This window comes from Cajanus cajan, chromosome 2, assembly GCF_000230855.2.
Source record: "Cajanus cajan strain Asha chromosome 2, NIPB_CcT2T_4, whole genome shotgun sequence".
NCBI lineage: Eukaryota > Viridiplantae > Streptophyta > Magnoliopsida > Fabales > Fabaceae > Cajanus > Cajanus cajan.
In genome coordinates, this window is record NC_138518.1 from 2,448,132 (window position 1) to 2,470,329 (window position 22,198).

The 22,198-nt window shown below is 34.4% G+C and overlaps 2 protein-coding genes across 3 annotated transcripts; both read left to right on the forward strand.

Annotated features, from left to right (window-relative positions):
* The first annotated feature begins 3,113 nt into the window (after positions 1 to 3,113).
* LOC145954073 (uncharacterized) lies at positions 3,114 to 6,038 on the forward strand. The gene is made up of 2 exons (XM_083067750.1): positions 3,114 to 4,196; positions 4,443 to 6,038. Exons 1-2 carry the CDS (start codon positions 3,114 to 3,116, stop codon positions 6,036 to 6,038), a joined length of 2,679 nt encoding a protein of 892 aa, XP_082923876.1.
* Positions 6,039 to 16,128: 10,090 nt separating this feature from the next.
* LOC109812571 (uncharacterized) lies at positions 16,129 to 21,022 on the forward strand. Of its 2 annotated transcripts, XM_029274234.2 has the most exons (8): positions 16,129 to 16,504; positions 16,592 to 16,684; positions 16,794 to 16,970; positions 18,306 to 18,476; positions 18,894 to 19,112; positions 19,216 to 19,304; positions 19,927 to 20,454; positions 20,561 to 21,022. In XM_029274234.2, the coding sequence occupies exons 1-8, from the start codon at positions 16,420 to 16,422 to the stop codon at positions 20,594 to 20,596; spliced, it is 1,398 nt and encodes a 465-aa protein (XP_029130067.1). In that variant the 5' UTR covers positions 16,129 to 16,419; the 3' UTR covers positions 20,597 to 21,022. The 2 variants fall into 2 exon arrangements, with proteins under 2 accessions (XP_029130067.1, XP_020232149.1); XM_020376560.3 differs by having other exon boundaries at positions 16,133 to 16,504; positions 19,927 to 21,022.
* The last annotated feature ends 1,176 nt before the right edge of the window (positions 21,023 to 22,198 follow it).

Genomic DNA, 22,198 nt, shown 5'->3' on the forward strand with positions numbered 1-22,198 from the left:
TCACATTATATGTTATGAGTTATGAGAATCATTACCGCATCCAATCTTGCGGCTTTGATACCAATAATGAAGTTATTTTATAATATTTGTTTGAAGGAATATTTTATAAAAATTATTTTTATATGATCTAATTTTATTCATGAATCTTTATTTATAAAGAAAATTTGTTATATAAAATCAAATATTGATATTATTCTATTCTAAAAATAAGAAAAAAAATCCTAAAATAACCAAAAACAAATTAAATCTAAATATTTGAAATATTAGTAAAATATTTTTATAAAAAATTAATTTATTCTTCTAATGATATTTAGACATTCTAAACAATAAGAACCAAAACTATAAATATATATATATATATACACGTATGTGGTAATATCAAGTCCTGTATATTGTTATTATCTGAATTATGCTGTAATAATTTGATGCAGAAGTAGCATCCTTGTTTTGTCTGTATTTGATTGATGATATATTAAGGTAAAAAAGAGGGAAAAAAAAAAGAATTAATAGTCTTAAAATACTATTTTACAACAGAAGAATACCACTTTATTTTTATGAAAATGGATTCGAAGGAAAGAAGATATGGGACCATCTGTTTGAGATATGAAAGCAAAATACTATTTAAAGGAAATCACTTGGTATATGAAAGAGTGAACAGTTTTAAGAGTTATATACTCATGTCTTAATATTTCAAATTCTAAAGGGACAAATTTTACTACATCCAACTGTTAATGTCCCAATTTCTCTATTTATTAGTTGATACTAGTGTAAAAAAGTCTTTTACGTCATCTAAATTACGTCGAAATAGGTGAACGCTGACGTTAAAAAATGCAGTGGTTAATTATTCGGGTGCAGCTCATGTGTAGAGGATATGTAAACATTGCTGATTGCTCTCGAACCTACAGTTAATTATTTCTCTCTTTTGGTTACATAAATCTAATGTTAAGTTTGATTCGTGGAAGAAAATTAAAAGAGAAAAGAGGAAGAATGAAAAAAAAATAGAAGTGTAATGATATTTTAAATTATTCATTAAAAAAGTAAATCAAAATTAGTGAAATTATACCCTCAATCACTTTTTATAGAATTCAAATTTAATTGGTGTAACTGTTGACTTAATTATAAAATTTTAAAAAGATTAAGAACTCGATTACAATTTTTTATTGTTTAAACACAGTCTTTAATTACAAATTTTATAATTTAGAAATTTTTAATAAAATATCAAAAAAGTTTAAGAACCTGCTGATGTATTAAACACACACTAATGACTTATTTAAAAAAAATCAATAAAGTTAAGGAACTCGCTGAAGTATTAAAATCAGAGACATATGAAGACAATAATGTTTATTAGGGGAGAGAAATTGAATAGAAATTCTAATATTTCATTAAAATCAATGTAGAATGAGGGAGTATGAAACAAGTTTTATTTTATTTTTAAGCCTGTGTTGAGTGTCTTTTATGCATGATTTGCACTCAACTTTTTGGTACTCTTTTTGGTAATTGTAGATATTAAATATGTTATTTTACCCCCTTTATTTAAAGAATCAAGTTATACTAAAAGAGTAGAGGAGTAGTAGCAAAATCTTAAGGAATTTCCTTATTTTTTGCAGGTTTTTTAGGAAGGCAGAGATCCACAGCCATAGCTGTGGATCTGGAGCTCGAGCTGTGGAAATCTGGGGAGAAATTGTGAAGGTCAGAAACTTGCAGCTATAGCTGTGGTTTTGCAGCTATAGCTGTGGAAATCTGGAATGCTCATTTTTGGTTCCAGAGACTTGAAGCTATAGCTGTGGATCTAGAGCTCGAGCTGTGGAAATCTGAAATGCAAACTTGAAGCTCCAGAGAGTTGAAGCTAAAGCTGTGGACTCTCAGCTAAAACCATGGAAGCACCCAGGACCCAACACCAACTCCAGAGATCCACAGCCATAGCTGTGGCTTCACCGCTTGAGCGTTGGAGGTTCCTTAAGTTTGAAGGAGTTGCCACAGCTATAGCTGTGAAACCACAGTTGCAGCCTTGGAGGTTTCTTCACCCTGAAGGACTCTCCACAGCTATAGCCGTGGATCTGCAGCTGCAGCCGTGGATATAAAAGTTACTTTTTGGCCTTGTTTTGAAGCCAATATAAAAGGGGAAAACGAGGAATACGGGGATCACGAATTTAACAGAGAAAAACAGGGGAAAAGCTTGGGAAGAAGGAAGAACGAAGGAAGAACAGAGACTTGGAAGCTGGATCCTTTGGGAACGAAGATCAACTCCATTTCTTCATCCTTTGCTTTGTAATTTCTTCTTTTCACTCTTTGATTCTGTAATGGCCATGGGTGGCTAAACTTCTTAAGGATTGGTTAGATGTAACTACTAACTCCTCTTCTTCTTAAATATATGCATTTTGATCTCATTATTTGTGTAATGATTCTTCGCTTAACGCTTATATCGGCTTGATCAACCGTTGTATGATTTTTGGCTTTTGAATCCAGTTGGAAAACGCTTTCGAAAACCCGAACTGAATCTTGCACCTAATCACCTCTTGTTCTAGGAATAGACTTGATTTGGTTAGTCACATTGTTCAAGTTATTGTTCTTAATGCGAAGTGTTAGACTCAAAACATTGAGGAATCATGTTTTGAGCTTAATGACTTTAGGATTCAACCTTGAGGAATCTTGTTGGATTATTTAATGAACGTGGAAATAATGAAATTAGAATTGCATTTATGCTAAGAAGATCTATGAGTTAGCAAGTGCATCTGAGCCAATCCTTGTTTCTTAATCATTGTCTTTACTACATTTGCCTTATTGTGTTGTTTGAATCTGTTTTCACTCAATTGAATTTTTAAACTCATTCTCTTTTAAATCATTTGAGCGAGAGTTACTAAACACGCAAATCCCTGAGGACGATCTTTAAATACTACTTCGAAACTTGGTTCACTTGCCAAGTGATAGGTTTGCGAAAATCTTCATCAAGTTTCTGGCGCCGTTGCCGGGGATTTGGTGCTATTTAGTAATTCTTAATCTTGTGATTTTGTAATTGTGTAGATAATTCATTTTTTGAATATTTATAATATATAGATATTTGTCTTGTTGTGTTTTGTGGACTTACCTTGCTGTGCAGACTTCTTTAAAAGTGTATGCGAGGAAAAACTCCAGCCGAAGAATTGCATTTTGATCCCGAAATTGAAAGAACGGCAAGGAGGAACAACAATAGAACAAGAAGACTGAGACAGTTAGAGAGAATCCAAAAACAACAGCAAGATCTTCTGAGTTCTTCTACTTCATCAAATCAACCACACTTCGAAACAGAAATGGCTGAAGAGGGAACAGGTGGACCAGGTAGGCAGCCAAGAAGAACCCTAGGTGATTATGCACAACAACATGGTCCTAGGCATTTTTCTAGTATTGCAGCTCCAAATACTTCTAGGGCAATGGAGATGAAGCCTGCCTTCCTTACCTTGGTTAGCTCACAACAATTTGCTGGCCTTGATCATGAAGACCCATACTCACACCTTTCAAATTTCTATGAGTTATGTGGAACTATGGGAATTCCTGAAGGCGATGAGGAAGCTGTATATTTGAGGTTGTTTCCCTTCTCTTTAACAGGAAAAGCTAAAGTTTGGTTACAATCTCACCCAAATCAGAGTTTGACAAGCTGGGGTGATGTGGAAAACAAGTTTGTGAACAGATTCTATCCATCATCCAAGTATATTAAGGCCAAGTCAGAAATTACTACTTTTAGGCAAGGTGCGGATGAACCATTTTGTGAAGCCTGGGAAAGATTTAAGTCATTGCTTAGGAAATGTCCTAACCACGGGTTTGAAGATATAGCTCAACTCAATTTCTTTGTGAATGGAATCAAGCCTGAGGTGAAGATGTTATTGGATGCTGCAGCTGGTGGCACTATGATGACTGTGAGTCCAGAGGAAGCCACTCAAATCATAGAATCTCTGGCATCTTCTGATCACCAAGCAGAGCATGGGAGACACCAATCTCATAAAAGAGGAGTTCTTGATCTTAGCACTAATGATGCAATCCTTGCTCAGAATAAATTGCTGTCCCAACAGATTGAAGTATTGACTAAGCAGATGGCCAAGATTCCACAACAGCTTCATGCTATTGCTTCTTCTTCAAATCAACCAAACCCTTCCCTAAAATGTGATTTTTGTGGAGGAGATCTTCCCAATGGTCACTGTTCAGAAATTCCAAATGAAGAAGAGGTCAACTATGTGGGGAACCAACAGAAAGGAGGTAATTTTAATTCCCGTAATTATAATACTAACAATTATATGCAGGGGAATCAAGGTTGGAGAAACAACAATAACAACCAAGGTTATGGATGGAGGAATGAAGCTGGACCATCCAATAGGCCACCACCACAACAACAACAACAACACCAGCCTGCTTATCCTTCTATGCATGAAAGAACCAGCAAGTTGGAGGATACTCTGAACCAGTTCATGCAGGTGTCTATGAACAACCAGAAGAATACAGAGGCATCTATCAAGAACTTGGAGGTGCGGGTGGGTCAGCTAGCTAAACAATTAGCTGACATGTCTAAAGGCCCATTTTCAGCCAACACCGAGACCAACCCTAAGGAGTATTGCCAAGCCATAACAACAAGAAGTGGGAAGGTGGTAGGTAGTGATGTTGGGGTAACTGAGAAAAATGAAAAGAAAGAAAATAGTAAACTGAAGGCGGTTGAGGAGGAGATTGAGAAGAATGAGGGAGAAAGCAATAAAAATGAGGGTGTAGATAGTGAGAAAATAAAAGAGAAGAATGAAGTTGAAAAGGAGAAGAATAAAAAGAAGGGCAAGGAAGTCATTTCCACTGTTCCTATTAAAGACTTACCTTACCCTCATGCTCCTTCCAAGAAAGAAAAAGAAAGACAGTTCTTGAGATTTCTGGATATCATAAAGAAGCTCCAGATTAATATTCCTTTCACTGAAGCCATGGAGCAAATGCCCACATATGCTAGGTTCATGAAGGAATTGTTAACTAAGAAAAGGAGAATGCTTGAAGAAGAGACTGTGGAACTTGAGGCAGGATGCAGTGCCATTATACAGAAGTCTCTACCTCAGAAGTCCAGAGATCCAGGCAGTTTCACTCTCCCTGTATCAATAGGTAATCTGTCAGTGGGTAAGGCACTTTTAGACCTTGGAGCCAGTATTAACTTGATGCCTTTATCCATGCTAAAGAAGATAGGAGAAGTGGAAGTAAGACCTACAAGAATGACCTTGCAGTTGGCAGACAGATCCATCAAGATTCCATATGGTATAGTGGAAGATATGATAGTGAAGGTTGATAAGTTCATGTTTCCAGTTGATTTCGTAGTCATGGATATAGAAGAGGATGTAGAGGTTCCATTGATATTGGGCAGACCCTTTATGAAGACAGCTCGAGTTATCATTGACATGGATGAAGGAAAGTTGAAAGTGAGGGTCCAAGATGAGGAAGTGAGTTTCAATGTATTTAAAACAACGAAGTTTCCAAAAGGTCACAAAGATTGCTTTAGAATTGATGTATTAGATGATGTGCACATGGAAACTCAAAATGATTTCAAGAGCTCATCGCCACTAGAGAAGGCTTTGCCTATCTCTAACGAAGAATTGGAAAAGGTCATTGGTAAAGCTTGTCATCTGCCAGTGGAATTTGAACATAAAGCATTTTGGGCTTTGAAGGCTTTAAATTATGATTTGAAAGCAGCAGGGGAGAAAAGAAAGCTTCAATTGCATGAATGGGAAGAAAGGAGATTGAAAGCTTATGAGTCCTCTAAGTCTTACAAGCACAAAGCCAAGATATGCCATGACAAGAATATTCTAAATAGGAACTTCCAACCTGGCCAGCAAGTATTACTGTTCAATTCTAGGTTAAAACTTTTCCCTGGGAAGCTCAAATCTAAGTGGTCAGGTCCTTTCTTAATTAAATCTGTCAAATCATATGGGGCAATTGAACTTGAAGATCCCGTCTCTGGACGGACTTGGCTAGTTAATGGTCAGAGGCTCAAGCACTATTTGGGTGGTGAAATTGAGAGATTCACTGCCAGTACACATTTGAAGTAGCCATGAGCAATCTGGAATTGTCAAGCTAAAGACATTAAATTAGCATGTTCTGTTTAATTTCTGGTTTTTTATTAGTTTTGTGTGGAATGAGTGTGTAGTAAGAGTTTTGTTCATAGATATGCTTAATTTTATAATAGTAATGCATGTTGATTGGTGTTTTGAATGTTATGTAATGTGTTAAAACTGTTGATCATATTGGTTACGTGTCTTGTGCTTGTTGTGTTAGTAGGTAGGAAATTATTTTGATGCTTTATAATGTGCAGTAGAATGTGTTTTGTGATGTGTAATGGAATGTCTTGGTGGTTATAATACTTTGTAATGTTTTGAGTTTCATGGTCATGTTGGCGGCATACTTATTTTGTAAAGCTTTGGTCTGTGAGATGTTATCTTTGGGTGAATTATAGTTGCTTGGGTAGCTTTGAGTATTGTGTTGTCATAAGAAATTTGATCATTGGTTGGTTTTCCAAGTTGGTGCTCTATATATGTGTTTAGTAAGTGAATCCCTTGAGGATGTGTTCTTTTGAGTGGTATGTTCATGGTCAATGCTAATTATCTTCGAAAAATGATAGAAATTATTGTGAACTGGTTTCGAGTGTTGAAATTCAAACTCTAAGTCTCACCGCTCAAGCGCCAGCTTCTGCAGCTATGGCGCCACTTCTCTGCCAAGGTTTTTAGACTTTCACATGCCACAGCTACAGCGCCAGGCTTCACAGCCATAGCGCCAAGTCTCTGGAGATCACCCTTGATCTCAAAATTCCACAGCTGCAGCGCCAAATTCTACAGCTAAGGCGCCAATTCTCGGGTTGATCAAATTGTATAACCAGTTCCAACGCTCAAGCGCCACAATCTGCAGCTAAAGCGCCAAGTCTCTGCCAAGCTTTTTATGTGATTTAAATTCCCAGCGCTGGAGCGCCAGTTTCCACGGCCTTAGCGCCAACTTTCTGGTTGAATGTTGACTATCCAGCGCTCAAGCGCCCAATTCCAGCGCTATAACGCCACCTCTATGGATTCCTTGAGCTTAAAAACTTCACAGCTGGAGCGCCAAGCTCACAGCCATGACGCTAACTCTCTGGTAGCATATGCAATCCCCAGCGCTCAAGCGCCAAAACCACAGCCTTAGCGCCAATTTTCTGGCGCCAATTTAAGACCAGGGAACTCCACCATTTGGGTCAGTTTTAAAACTGAACCCCTCTATCCACTCCTTTGTTTCTCTTCCTCTCCCACTCACGAAACTCATTAACCTCCTCACGTTTCATCTCTTCTCTTCATAATCTCCATAAATCCTTTGTTCTTCATCATCCATTTTGCACATAAACACGAAAGGATACATTTTTATTAGCATTACAAGGTACAATCTTCATCTTTCTAACTTCCGTGTGTAATGCATGAAACCTTTGCTTGCTCACTTCAACTTTTTGGAACCTTAAGCATGATTTTGTTATCTTTTTGAGTTCTTTAAAGCATGATGATGGCATCAGTTGTGATGTAGTTCACTTGTGGAATGCAATGCTTGAATTTGGGTGTTTGATTCTTCAATATTGCACATGCATGATCCTTCTCATTTTCTGCCTATTTTGTGTTTGAAGAATTTCCTGAATGAGAAAAGTATTTGATTTGAAACAATGAAAGCTTTGAAAAAGGTGATCACTGAAATGTTTCATTTTTGTGAAGAAATGTAAACCTTGCATGGCAAGAATTCACGTGCATTTTGCTTTTCTTTCTCATGTACACCACGTGTTTGGTTAAATGCTTGAGTGAATTTGTGTTCTTTATTTAAAGTGTAAAATCATTGTGGTTGGTTGATCATGGGAGCTAGTAGGAAATATTTGCTTGTTCATTGGTGGCTTTGAAATAACTTTAGTGTTTCACATGTTAGAATGTTTATTGATCATTCCTTATGCCCCATGAAGAATTGTGTTGTGTTTGATCAACTTGTAGACTAACTTGGTTGCAAGAATTGGTTGTAAAATTTTCAGATAGTTGTTCAAGAGGTGGCGGTTCAAGCGGAAGCTCTAACGCCACTCATAAAATCCCAGATGCACCAACCTCACCACCACCATCTGAAGTGGCCTGGGGACAGTCCTATATTTTCTGGAGGGGGTGGAGATCAAGGAGATCAAGGTGAACAACTTTATGGTGGGGAGCAAGAGCATGAGCAAGCAATGATGAAAAGGAGAGAATGGAGGGTCGCTGTCACCCTCGTTTTGAGGAAGAGAAGTTCCACTTTAATTTTATGCCATTTTAAATTCCAGTCATTTTAAATTCCAGTTGTTTTAGGTTCTGTTTTGTTAATTGTTTGAACTATGTGGTAGTTTATATACTTATTGTGAAAAAAAAAAAATTGGAAAAATTGAAAATCATTTTTGAAAGGTAGTAAATGAGATGGCTTTTAGATCAACAAGAGTGAAAACACATCTTTTGATTCACCTTAAAATGGTTGTTTTGAGACTTGTTTTGAGGTTGCACTCACCCAACTTTGTTTGATCATGAAATTGTGAGTTATTTGATTAGCATGGCATGAAAGATCAATAATTGAACATTTAGCCAAGCTGGTGAGTGAGAGAGACCAAACAGTGCATATATCATATATTTCCACTTTTGAGAGCCATCATCATAATATATGTGTTTGCATTGGTTGAATCTTGAATGATTGTTCTTGTGAGAAAGTTTTGGACAGGATCAAGGCATTCCCTTGTAAATAACTGAAATCTTTGTAAGCCTAGAGCCAAACAGCCAGCCATAACTGAATTCATCATTTAAAACCTGTTGAGCCTTAACCTTCAAATCACCTTAAACCTTTCCCAAATACCAACTCATCACTCTGACCAAATTCTTGAGAGTAAATGAAAATGAATTGGGGATTAAGTTGGGGTAGTGGTAAGAATTGTCAAATTGAGAGAAAGTGGTGAAATTAAGTTAATGCAACTTGAAGGGAAGAGTCACCCCTCCATCATTTTTCTCTGTTCACATTCAAGTGTGCTTGTTATTTTCATTCTGTCATTATTTTGATCTCAAAAAAAAAAAAACAAAAACAAAAAACAAAAAACAAAAAAACGAAAAAACAAAAAAAAAAAAAAAAACAAAAAAAAAAAAATCAAAAAATCAAAAAATCAAAAAATCAAATCAAATCAAGAGCAAAATAAGCAAGCACCTGTACAAAGAGTCTTAAAAGAGAGAGGGACCTCTTGAAATCTAGGCAAAGAACCTTAAGGAAAGAGGGTGTGTAATTAGAGGAAGATTTTGGGCTGAGAGATCTGGTTGGAGTTGAATATTTAGAGTGAGCAAAGTGGACTGTTTGGTTCATGTTCATTTTACTCTCTTGAGTTTAAACCCTGTTAATCTGAAAAACCACATTCCTTTGTTAACCAAGCCTCAGTCAACCCTCAACTTTCCAAAAAAGTCCTTGTGATCCTTAATTTCTCTCAAAGAGTAGTACTGAAGAGATGATATCAATGCTTATGTTCATAGAAATGATGAATGGACTTGAGAGAAACACTTACCCTGGAGAGCCATTGTTGAGAGAGTATGTTCAGATATTGGTTTGTAATGTTCATGCTATGATTTGCCTTGCAATTTTTGTGTTTGGGCATGGTTGTTGTTGTGGGCACCTCAGTGAGTAGAAATTGGTTTTTGATGGTGAATTGATTGAGTGTTTATCTATTGTTGATATAGAAGAAATCTCATGGTAGGAAGTAACCTTTTTGGTTTTTGATTGGTATCTTGTTGGGGACCAACAAGAGATTAAGTTGGGGTAGTTGTTGAGTGTCTTTTATGCATGATTTGCACTCAACTTTTTGGTACTCTTTTTGGTAATTGTAGATATTAAATATGTTATTTTACCCCCTTTATTTAAAGAATCAAGTTATACTAAAAGAGTAGAGGAGTAGTAGCAAAATCTTAAGGAATTTCCTTATTTTTTGCAGGTTTTTTAGGAAGGCAGAGATCCACAGCCATAGCTGTGGATCTGGAGCTCGAGCTGTGGAAATCTGGGGAGAAATTGTGAAGGTCAGAAACTTGCAGCTATAGCTGTGGTTCTGCAGCTATAGCTGTGGAAATCTGGAATGCTCATTTTTGGTTCCAGAGACTTGAAGCTATAGCTGTGGATCTGGAGCTCGAGCTGTGGAAATCTGAAATGCAAACTTGAAGCTCCAGAGAGTTGAAGCTAAAGCTATGGACTCTCAGCTAAAACCATGGAAGCACCCAGGACCCAACACCAACTCCAGAGATCCACAGCCATAGCTGTGGCTTCACCGCTTGAGCGTTGGAGGTTCCTTAAGTTTGAAGGAGTTGCCACAGCTATAGCTGTGAAACCACAGCTGCAGCCTTGGAGGTTTCTTCACCCTGAAGGACTCTCCACAGCTATAGCCGTGGATCTGCAGCTGCAGCCGTGGATATAAAAGTTACTTTTTGGCCTTGTTTTGAAGCCAATATAAAAGGGGAAAAACGAGGAATACGGGGATCACGAATTTAACAGAGAAAAACAGGGGAAAAGCTTGGGAAGAAGGAAGAACGAAGGAAGAACAGAGACTTGGAAGCTGGATCCTTTGGGAACGAAGATCAACTCCATTTCTTCATCCTTTGCTTTGTAATTTCTTCTTTTCACTCTTTGATTCTGTAATGGCCATGGGTGGCTAAACTTCTTAAGGATTGGTTAGATGTAACTACTAACTCCTCTTCTTCTTAAATATATGCATTTTGATCTCATTATTTGTGTAATGATTCTTCGCTTAACGCTTATATCGGCTTGATCAACCGTTGTATGATTTTTGGCTTTTGAATCCAGTTGGAAAACGCTTTCGAAAACCCGAACTGAATCTTGCACCTAATCACCTCTTGTTCTAGGAATAGACTTGATTTGGTTAGTCACATTGTTCAAGTTATTGTTCTTAATGCGAAGTGTTAGACTCAAAACATTGAGGAATCATGTTTTGAGCTTAATGACTTTAGGATTCAACCTTGAGGAATCTTGTTGGATTATTTAATGAACGTGGAAATAATGAAATTAGAATTGCATTTATGCTAAGAAGATCTATGAGTTAGCAAGTGCATCTGAGCCAATCCTTGTTTCTTAATCATTGTCTTTACTACATTTTCCTTATTGTGTTGTTTGAATCTGTTTTCACTCAATTGAATTTTTAAACTCATTCTCTTTTAAATCATTTGAGCGAGAGTTACTAAACACGCAAATCCCTGAGGACGATCTTTAAATACTACTTCGAAACTTGGTTCACTTGCCAAGTGATAGGTTTGCGAAAATCTTCATCAGCCTGTTATCAACTGCTATATTGAATGAGAGCTTATTTGTGGTTCAACTAATTGTACGTGAATAGCCTTTTTCTTGCAAAAATAACTTATATTTAAGTACGGATGACTAGGGATGACAAATAAATCTGTATTCGTGGGGTAATATCTGAACCCGTCCTAATTTTGACAGAAAATACCTAATTTGACCGGGTACGGATATGAGTATGGGTAAAATTCAATATGTTAAACTGGGTACGGGTATGGGTATATACATACCCGTCCCGTACCTGTACCCGTACCCGTCTCTGATTGAATTATGTTAAAAAAAATTAATATTTTATTATGTGTAATTATTTATTATAATTGTTATTACCGGAAATCTGCTGTAGAGATGATCTGCCGAGTAAGATTGGTGAGCCTCCTTCGCTGGTACGTTGGTGTTCCAAGATGTGGGCGGTACCTGCCAAAGAGACTCCGATGCTAAAGTTAGGGTTTGTATGAGTATGAGTCTCGTATAAGTAATGCACGTACCTTAGTGTGAATTAGGGTTGCTTTGGGCCCCGAGCTTGAGATGAGATATGATAAGATTAGATAATGGATCTCGTCTGGAGCGAGATTCCCTGAGATCAATTATCATCTACTTAAATGCCGAGCTGACGTCGCGTAGTGCGTGCCTGAGGTCATCTTGCGCTGTGATGCCGAGCTCGGAGCTCGGTTTCGCAGTACGGATAGTACAATAATGTAAAATATTTATAGTTATTTTTTTAGAGGAATTTATAGTTGTTTAATTATTAAGAAATCTCTTGATTAAAATATGAGATAAAGAAACAATTTAATTATAATTATAATATAATAAAAAAATAATTTAAAAATATTATATATATTGGTACAAGTATATCCGATACCCGACGGGAACGGAGATGGGACGGAATTACATACCCGATGAGTACGGATACGGGTACGAGGATGAGTTTGAGTCACGGGAACAAAAATGATATTATAAAATCCGTACCTGACCCGCCCTGTTACCATTCTTAATGATGACTTTGTAATTTATAAATTTATATTGTCAACTTTAACGAGTTTGTTATTTTTTTCTTCAGCCGACGATAACAAGATTGTTAAAGATAGCCCATTTAATACTTTATTTAAAAGCCCATTTAGTAGCCTGATTGGTTAAGTACCAAATAAACGTGGGCTACATCCATTTTCAGAATTTTAATTTTGTTTATTTTTTTTATATATATCCCACTTTTTGAGGTGCCTTCAACGTAGTGAGAAGATTAGTTACTTCTATTGACGGTGGATACTCCAGGAAAAAAAAAAAATAAGACACGCTTTTATATAAGATTAAAATCAGTCATTAACCTTTTTGTTGATTTTGAGTTAAATTATGGATTGTTTACTTCATTCTTAGGCAAATCTGTGTAAAAGAATACAAAATATGAAGACCAACCTCTTTAGTAACTTTGTTTCATTCAAGTTGATTTTTTTTTTTGCAATGAAGGAATTAATTTTGAGATAAGTAAAAATGTTTAATTTTTATTGATAAGAATTAAATTTTAAAAGTAGAAATGTAAAATATTTTTATATTTAAAAATATTCTTTTAACATCATTCTTTTTTTCAAAAGACTACTATCAAATTTTGATTAGACCACTTCACAATTATCAAATTATGAAGCTAAAATGAAAATGATGGGTAAAAATTTCACAAATGGTGAACTTAATAAAGTTGCTCTTCTTACATTTTTTTTAATTAGAAGAAAACAAGCACCTTGTAGACATGTGGTTTAATTTTGTAACGGTTTGCAATGATAATTATTTTAGGTTAGGAATCTTAGGAGTTTACTAGCATAGAATCTAGATAGTTGTTTTTTTTTTTTATACATTTATATTTTATAACCTAACATTACTTAAAGCCACACAAGATCAATTCATTTAGCTTTGTTTTAATTAAGTGGCAATTTTTTTTAACTAACTATAACTTGATCAAACAATATCTTTGATTCAATTTTTAAGCAAAAGCTTAAACTGAAAATATTGTACCTAACGCGGGTTTGATAGTTCTTTAACAATTTTTTTCCCCTAAAGAAAAGAAAGGGAACTCTTAGATTCCTAAAGAAATTTGGCAATGGCATTTGGGAATCTTAAGAAAGATGATGTTCTTCATTTCTTAGTTTTTCTCTCTTTATCTTTTTCTTTGTTTACTAATCCATAACCTCTCTTAGTTTCTGAGAACTTTTACTTTGTATTTTCTGTCTCTGCGGTTGCTTCTTATTTATTATTCTTTTCATAAATACGCTTTAATGATGCTTATCATCTCACCAGATGGATCAATCACAACTTTGACATACACTTACGTTCAATCATGAATGATTTTTTTTTTTGTAATGAAAATCGTGTCTATGATTTAAAAACTCGACGAGGAATGCAAGTTATAGGTATTGAAGGTAAACATTCAAAAGAAAAATAGTGCATGAATACCTTCGTTGAATCACAACTTTGATGATTTTTATAATAATTACAATTGTTTAACGTATCTTAAATAAAAAGCTGAGGTTAAACAATTTTATAACTAAGTGATTGATGTAATTAATTATCAACTTTAACACAATTGGTATATATTTTTTTTAATTGTACTAATATTTTTGATATGGTTATTTAACTTATTAACCTCGTATTTACTTGATATATAAAGTTAGGCAACCATATAATAATCATCTTAAAGAGTCGTGGAAAATATTTTTGTTTTATTAACTAACATAATAAAATACACATATTGAAAGAAAATAAGCTTAATATTAAGATAACTAAAATTATTCACAGTTATCTTATGTTTTTTTTAATACAATTATAATATTAATATGAAATATTTATTTTTAAAAATAGTGACTAAATGAATATTTCACTCCCAATCATATTTAAAATTTCGAAAAATTGCACTCATCTTTAATTAAATCTTTTTAAATGACACACACCCTTTCTAATTTTCAAGTAAATATTAACATACGTATAACACTTTATATAAGATAATACTATTTATTATTAGGAAAGAATAAATTATTAATAAGGTGTTAACAATTGAATAGACTCAATTTTTTTACTTAATTTTAATTCTTAAATTATATCTTAAATATTATATATGTTGTGATTTAAATAATATACCAATTTCAAGGAACAATATCAAAGAATGAACCCAAAAATTATTATTTTTAAATTTAAAAAACAATAAAAATTTTCATAAAGAAACAAATGATATATTAACAAACTATGAATTAACTTTTATTTTCCCGACTTCTCTCACTTTAACTAATAACGTTATTTTAAGGGAAGTAAGTAATTTTTAAAAATTAAAAAAAATGTTTCTCATTTAAATAAATGTAAGAAGAAGTTAATGTAATTTTTCCTTAAAACTTTGTAGAATTTAATTAAAAGATATAAATCGTTACGTGCTTTGGGTTATTATATTTTGGTTAGAGAAGTAGGTAAACAGCAAAAGCAATGGAGCCTCTAATTCTGCATGCGCGGGTATTATAGCACCGAATTCATTCAAAATGATGATGCACCAAAAGGATTCACTCTCATGATTCGTAATAGTTACAAGTAGCGTAACTTTCACGATATTTGACTAAAAAACCAACTTCAGTGCTTATTTTGACCCCAAAGACAAAAATATAATGAAAAGAATGAAAATCAGATTCGAAGAACTTGTAAAAGAAAATTCCTAAAATGACAGCACACATTAACAAAAGCATCAACCTCTTCTTAATATTGAATAGGAAATCTAACAAAAGAAGCACATGATTAGCAAGGTGACATTCATGTAAGAAAAAGATATCTTGAAAATTAAAAAAAAAAAAAAGAGAGAGAAAAAAGAAAAGAGGAAGTTATCTCTTGCTTTGGTGTTTGTAATTAATTTGATGGAACTCTCTTTCATGCTCATTGGGGCACACAATACTCAGTATTGGATCCATAACTAGTTTGTTTGTTAACTTACACTTCAATCATCTAAGAATAATACGGCTTAGTTGCAACGCATGTAGTTAAGACATGAAAACAAACAAAGGAATGAATTTGCGGTGGTTTATGCATTGATTTAAGACAAATTATAATTTTGTATGTCAAATGCTTGATTTGGAATCATCCTAAGGGAACATACATGGACATTCAAGTGTGAAACATGTTTGATCAAATCTATTTAAGCCTATTCTTGGCCATATTGAATCTTGAGGATTTGTTTTTAGTTAGTTATTATCATTATCATATCTTCATAAATTACACCACCATTATTAATATAAGATGTTTCATTATTATTTGAGTTAATAGAGTCAAATCATTAATAAAATATGATAATATAATCTTTAAGTATTCAAAATTTGATAGTATTATCATAATTCTTGATATTATAAGAAATTGTAGATAAATATAACTAATGTGATTAGAATTACGATTTTAAACACTTTAAAAACTTTGAAATTGTAACTGAAATTACACAAATTACTTTTTAGAACCTTGACAATTCTTATTCAAAAAATTTAACCTTTTTTTTTTTATAAGAATTTAATGATAGTGCAACCATCATTCAATCATATATCAATGCTAATATGACTTTTGACTTGTCTATTAATAATTTATCATAAATGATAATTTGTGAATAATGACAATGTAGAATTATCTTGACACATCATATATGGTACAGAAATTATCTCACATGAATCTACAAATTTATACAAGTACTTAATGAAAAAAAAAATGGTATGTGATGTGTCACTTGCATACCCTTGGTAGTGGAACCAAAGTTGAAATGAGAAACTTGTATAAACACAAGCTTTGTGGAACCCCCTTGTCGGATAGAGTTATAAGGACACGACAATCAAAAAACACAAATCCATATGATTCCATTTCACTATCAGTTCTAAATTCTGTCTCCTCTGCCTCTCTGCTAAGTCTCTGTCATCACTACAAGTCTTGTTTGTGCCTCTATCTTCCGTAATCCTTACTTTATCTGAAAAGGGTGGGAACTGATTTCATTTCATGTGAAGAACAATAGAAAATGCATAGCTTATATTAGACATTCATTATGAGTCATGTATGAGTATTTCACATTTGGGTGCTCTTAACTGAGGGAAAGGAACAATGAGAAGGAATTGTTGTGTGCTGCTTTTTGCTTTTGTACTAGTGCTTTGTCTCTTCTCTCCAACTTCAGCCACACCACCTGCAAGTGAGTGCAACATGCTCTAAAGTCTAAACCATGTTCTTTATGAGTTAAATTTTCTTCTTCATGAGTTGAATTTCATGTGACATGCAGAGGTTGTTACTGGGGTTGTTTCCAATGTGGTTTCTGCTCTTCTTAAATGGCTATGGTCACTAAGTGTGAAGTCCACAGCCAAACCCGGTAGAGGTAGAGATCTTTCATTGAGCTATCGTTTTTCTGTTTCTCATGTTGGTGGAATTGAATTGCCTTTTCAAAGTGCTAACATGGTCTTTCATAATGGGGAAAAATTTCTCAGTGCAACACACTCGCTCCATGGTTAAATTTGAGAGTGGCTACACTGTGGAGACAATATTCGATGGAAGTAAGCTTGGAATTGAGCCACACTCGGTGAAAATATCACCGAATGGTGAATTTCTGGTGCTGGATTCTGAGAATAGTAACATCTACAAGATCTCTGGTTCAATGTCTCGATGTAAGCTTCCTTTGCTGAAATTTTTTTTCTTTTTAACCATGTTATAGTTGCAAAATATCTACTGATTTTACAATAACTAATCTAGTTGATCACCTTTAACGAGTTTCCTCTTTCCAATCATTTTTTATTTTCTATCTGCTTAAGCTTGATTATATCTTTTAAAGTAAATGGTATATGTATTGATAGTGTAAAAAGATTTTAGAATATCATCCGATCACAATTTACATATATAATAAGTTTATTAACTTTTACTGTGGTATCTTAAAAGTCATATTTATCATAAACTCTTATAATGTAAATTACAATGACATAACACAAATAAACTCTTTTTTTAAAATCACATTCTTCTTTAGTTGTTCTTGGTTGGCATATTGATTTGTATAGAAGTTTCTAGTTCTTTGGCATTGTGGCTTTCCTTTTCTTCATTATGCCAAAATACTAGATTCAAAATTCAAGCATTTTCCTTTAAGAATGTTTTCTGTTTGAGTTTTACCTTGTACATAGGCTTTGCTTCATTCACGGGCCATCTTTTGATTCTACTGAGCTGTTGTAAAGATTCTTAATGAACTTTTGTTACGCTCAAGCCTCCACTTTTTAAGGTACAGCATACCTTTAGTCACCCCCCCAAAAAAAAGTATAATATGCCTGCATGATAATTTGCGGACTTACTTTCAAATAAATAAGGAAAACATGGAGAATAAAAAAGATACAAATCCTAAAACATAGAACACCTATTTGGCTTCTTTACCCCACTATAATCCTTTACCCTTTTTGTTGGTTCTTTACCCCACTATAATCCTAAATGTCACATCAATTTTAATTTAATTCTGTAACCAAGCTTCTTGAAAACAACTACACCATCTGTTAGTTAAAAAAAAAAATATACAGAGACAAACACAGGCATACACACACACATTGGCTTCTGAGTTACATTTGTTTCAGCTTGTTGACATGATTACTTAGACTTTCTCGGAGGTTTCCTAGTGCAAAGGAGAACAATGAACATGCAAGTGTCTGACTGAGTACTGAATCTTTGGATTGCGTGACAGTGAATATGACTACATAAAACATTGCAAACTATGTCCTCATTGACATTTAAGAAGTAACTTAAGCTTCTTTCAAAATAAGTCAAACTCTTGCATGTAAAAAATTCAAGCCTAGTTTATTGAAATCCAAGAGAAATTCCGTACTATCTTTATTGATGATATATGATATGATAGATAATTTATAAACAAAATCCTATGGATTTGAGATTTTCTCTCTTTTGAGTGCCCTCCAGAATGATTTCCTGTTTTGTTTGATTTTGCTGTGATGACTGCATGAAATGAAACACAGATAGCAGACCCAAATTGCTTGCTGGATCATCTGAAGGGTACATTGGACACATAGATGGGAGGCCCAGAGAAGCTAGATTGAACCACCCTAAAGGGCTTACAGTGGATGACAGAGGGAATATTTACATAGCAGACACATTGAATATGGCCATCAGAAAGATCAGTGATGAAGGTATATAATGGAATTCCTTGGACTCTGAACCTGTTTAGGATGAAAGAATGAACCAATATGCTGAAATTCTAAAAATACCAAGACCATCTTGTTTTCTCCTCTGCATAATTATGATATCATTAACCACCTTATTTTCCTCTCCCAATAGATTCCATCTTTCTGCATTTTCTGAGAGCAGAAGAAATGTGATTAATTTACCACAGAGAAATGTTAACACTACACTCCTTTTAACACTTTCTACTATTGATTAAAATTTATTAAAAATCGTAAAATTTTGTGTAACACACTTCTTGTTTAATGAGTCTTTTAATAAATTTTAATCATAAGTAAAGAGTTTGTTAGAAGGAATATTTTAGTGTATTGCTAGAACTCTTCATTTATCAAACTACTTAACTAAATGATATGCCTTTTGTACAGGGGTTACCACCATTGCAGGTGGAAAAAGGGGCCTTGTTGGAGGCCATGTTGACGGTCCAAGTGAGGATGCTAAGTTTTCAAATGATTTTGATGTAGTTTATGTTGGTAGTAGTTGCTCTCTTTTGGTTGTGGATAGAGGAAACCATGCAATCCGAGAGATCCAACTCCATCAAGATGACTGCACTACTTATGATGAAGATGACAATAGTTTCAACTTAGGTATGATCCACATCTAATATAATATCCTATATCTTTATTTATTTATTTATTTTTACTATTTTAGAGCATGTTGATCTCCAAGAGTTTTGCATTAACATTATAGGAATAGTGGTGCTCGTTGCTGCTGCATTCTTTGGCTATATGTTGGCATTGCTGCAGTGGAGAATGAGGGCCATGTTTTCTACTCCGGATGTAAGTACATGTTGTCCTGAACCATTGTCACAAGTTTGAAAATCTATAAATTAAATTTCAAAACAACATTGGGTTTTGAGGTATCAATATCTTCCTTGGCCCAATTCCTAAATAACCACTTGTATCCTAAAGTTGAATGTTTATGTATTCTTGATCACAGAACAGAAAACATATGTTTATTAAATGTATAGTACAACTCGGTATAAAAATAGGATTGGTTGGATAATTTTCTGTATGAACACTTGCACAAGAAGAAATTAAGAGAAAATGAAATAAACTTTTTTATTTGATAAAATTAACTTATGTAAAAGTTAAATATTTGGTTTCGGAGAAACTAATGAAAGTTTCTATAAAAATTAGCTTTTGGAGAAACTCAATTCATTTTTTCTTATTTATTTCTTTAATAATTGCTTACAAAGAAGTTTATCTCAACGGACTTTAAGTGATGCATGCTCTCACAATATAAGTGTTTTAAAGTATTCAATCACAAACTCGTATAATAAATTTGTTGACTTAAACATACTAAAAATAATTTCTGATTAGTTGAGAATATTTAAACTTCTATACTAACAATAACTCATAGTATAAACTGACAAATATCATAATCATATTTCATTGTCAGGATCCAAGAGGTCCTTCAAGGAAGAAAGGCACACCATATGCAGCACAGCAGATGCAAAGGCCTCCTCCCCCTCCTCCTACCAAGTCAGTGAGGCCTCCTTTGATTCCAAATGAAGATGAATTTGAGAAACAAGATGAGGGCTTCTTTGTTTCTCTTGGAAGGCTAGTCCTGAACTCTGGCTCATGCATGGGTGAAATCTTGGGGGGCTTGTTCTCAGGATCCAAAAGGAAGCCACAACTTCAATATCATCAATATCAGTATGCAAACAGACATCATCCTAATACATGGCCAATGCAAGAGAGTTTTGTCATCCCAGATGAAGATGAACCACCTTCTATAGAAACTAGAACACCAACACCAAGGGAAAACTACCCTATCATGACCAAAGAGTTGGAAAAACCACAGCACTTCAAGCCAACTAGGGCTTACTTGAACAGGTGGGAGGGTGGTGAATATGAAGAACATCATCAACAACTTCATCATCCACAACAACAGCATCCTAAGTTGCAACACCAACAGCACCAACAGGTGAAACTCCAACAGCAACACCAAGTTCACACCCGTTATTCTTCCACCACCCCTCAAAGTTATTATGAGCAGAACTGTGAGACAAATGAGATTGTGTTTGGTGCAGTTCAAGAGCATGATGGAAGACGTGAAGCCATGGTGATAAAGGCTGTGGATTATGGGGATCCAAAGTTCAGCCACCACAATATCCGCCCAAGATTGAACTATGTTGGTTACTCTCATCAGTCTCATGGTTATTGAAGATTAGTGATGATTTCATAGCATCAAAGTGGCAAAGGGCATGCATGGACTATGATCAAATACGAAGAGAGAGTGAGTCTTACACTCTTAGTTTATATTCTCTGCTGGACAGGACACGTCCCAAATGAAAATCATAAAAGAGATGAAAGATAGGGAGAGGAATGCTGTAAAATAGATGAGTACTAATGCTGGTGTGCAATCTTCACTAAAATTGTATTTTAATTTACAATTTGATTAGATGAATTATTATAAAATAAAAAAAAGAAGAAGAAGAAGAAGAAGTAGGATACTAGGATTTATAAGGGAAATAAAATTAGATTTGCATCTACTTATTTTGTTCCTAATAAATCAAAAGGCAAAGGAATCAAGTGTGACACCCTTACTACCCCAACACATATATAATATAATTTAATTAAGAAGAATAAACTTTCAAAGGGTTCGTAAAAGGGTTCACATAAAACTTCAAAACTGTTCTTTCTTCAATATAAGAAAATGACTGAAAAATAAAACTTGAAAGGTAAAATTTAAGAGTTTACAATTTTAAAATCATTTATTACAATACCAAATCCATATAAATATTCTGTCCTAGAAATCCTCTGCCTCGATGTCACACTATCAGAGCATTCCCATAATTTAACTGTTGGCATTCTAGATGCCATTCGTAGCCGGATCTTCTTCACCTAAAATATCTACAGTTTATACGGTGAGAAAAGAGAATATCTATATGCAAAGTACATACAAACACATCACAATATAATCTCATCATAATTCATTATTTAATAAAATATATATATATATATATATATATATATATATATATATATATAAATATCAATCATTCATCATCTTCACATCTCAATTCACATTTAACATATCTCATTTCACATACATATCTCAATCCATCATAATCCACACCAATTATACAATTTACAACATCATTTCCATATTCATGTCAATCTTACAATTAACAATATCATTTTCACATCCATAATTCACACCAATCTTACAATTAACAATATCATTTCCACATCCATAATTCACACCAATCTTACAATTAACAATATCATTTCCACATTCATAATTCACACCAATCTTACAATTAACACTATGTCAAGACCTCGCCACATCTGACATAAGTGATACAGGTTAATTGCCTCCCACACCAAACCAGGGTCACGCCCTCCCTGTAACATCACTTACCCAGGGGCCGTGCCATCCCTAGTCATTAAGGAGTACGCTCGTCCCTGAAGCATCACCTACCCAGGGTTCGTATCATCCCTGATCATCCGAGAGTACGCTCGTCCCTGAAACATCAACTACCAGGGTTCGTATCATCCTTAATCCTTAGTGTGAGGAACCACAATCAAATTACAATCCATACAATCTCTTGCAATTAACCCTATGTCAGGGCTGCCATAATCGACATAAGTGGTGTGTGTTAACTGTCTTACTCATCCCACACCATGCTAGGGTCACGCCCTCCCTGTAGCACCACTTACCCAGG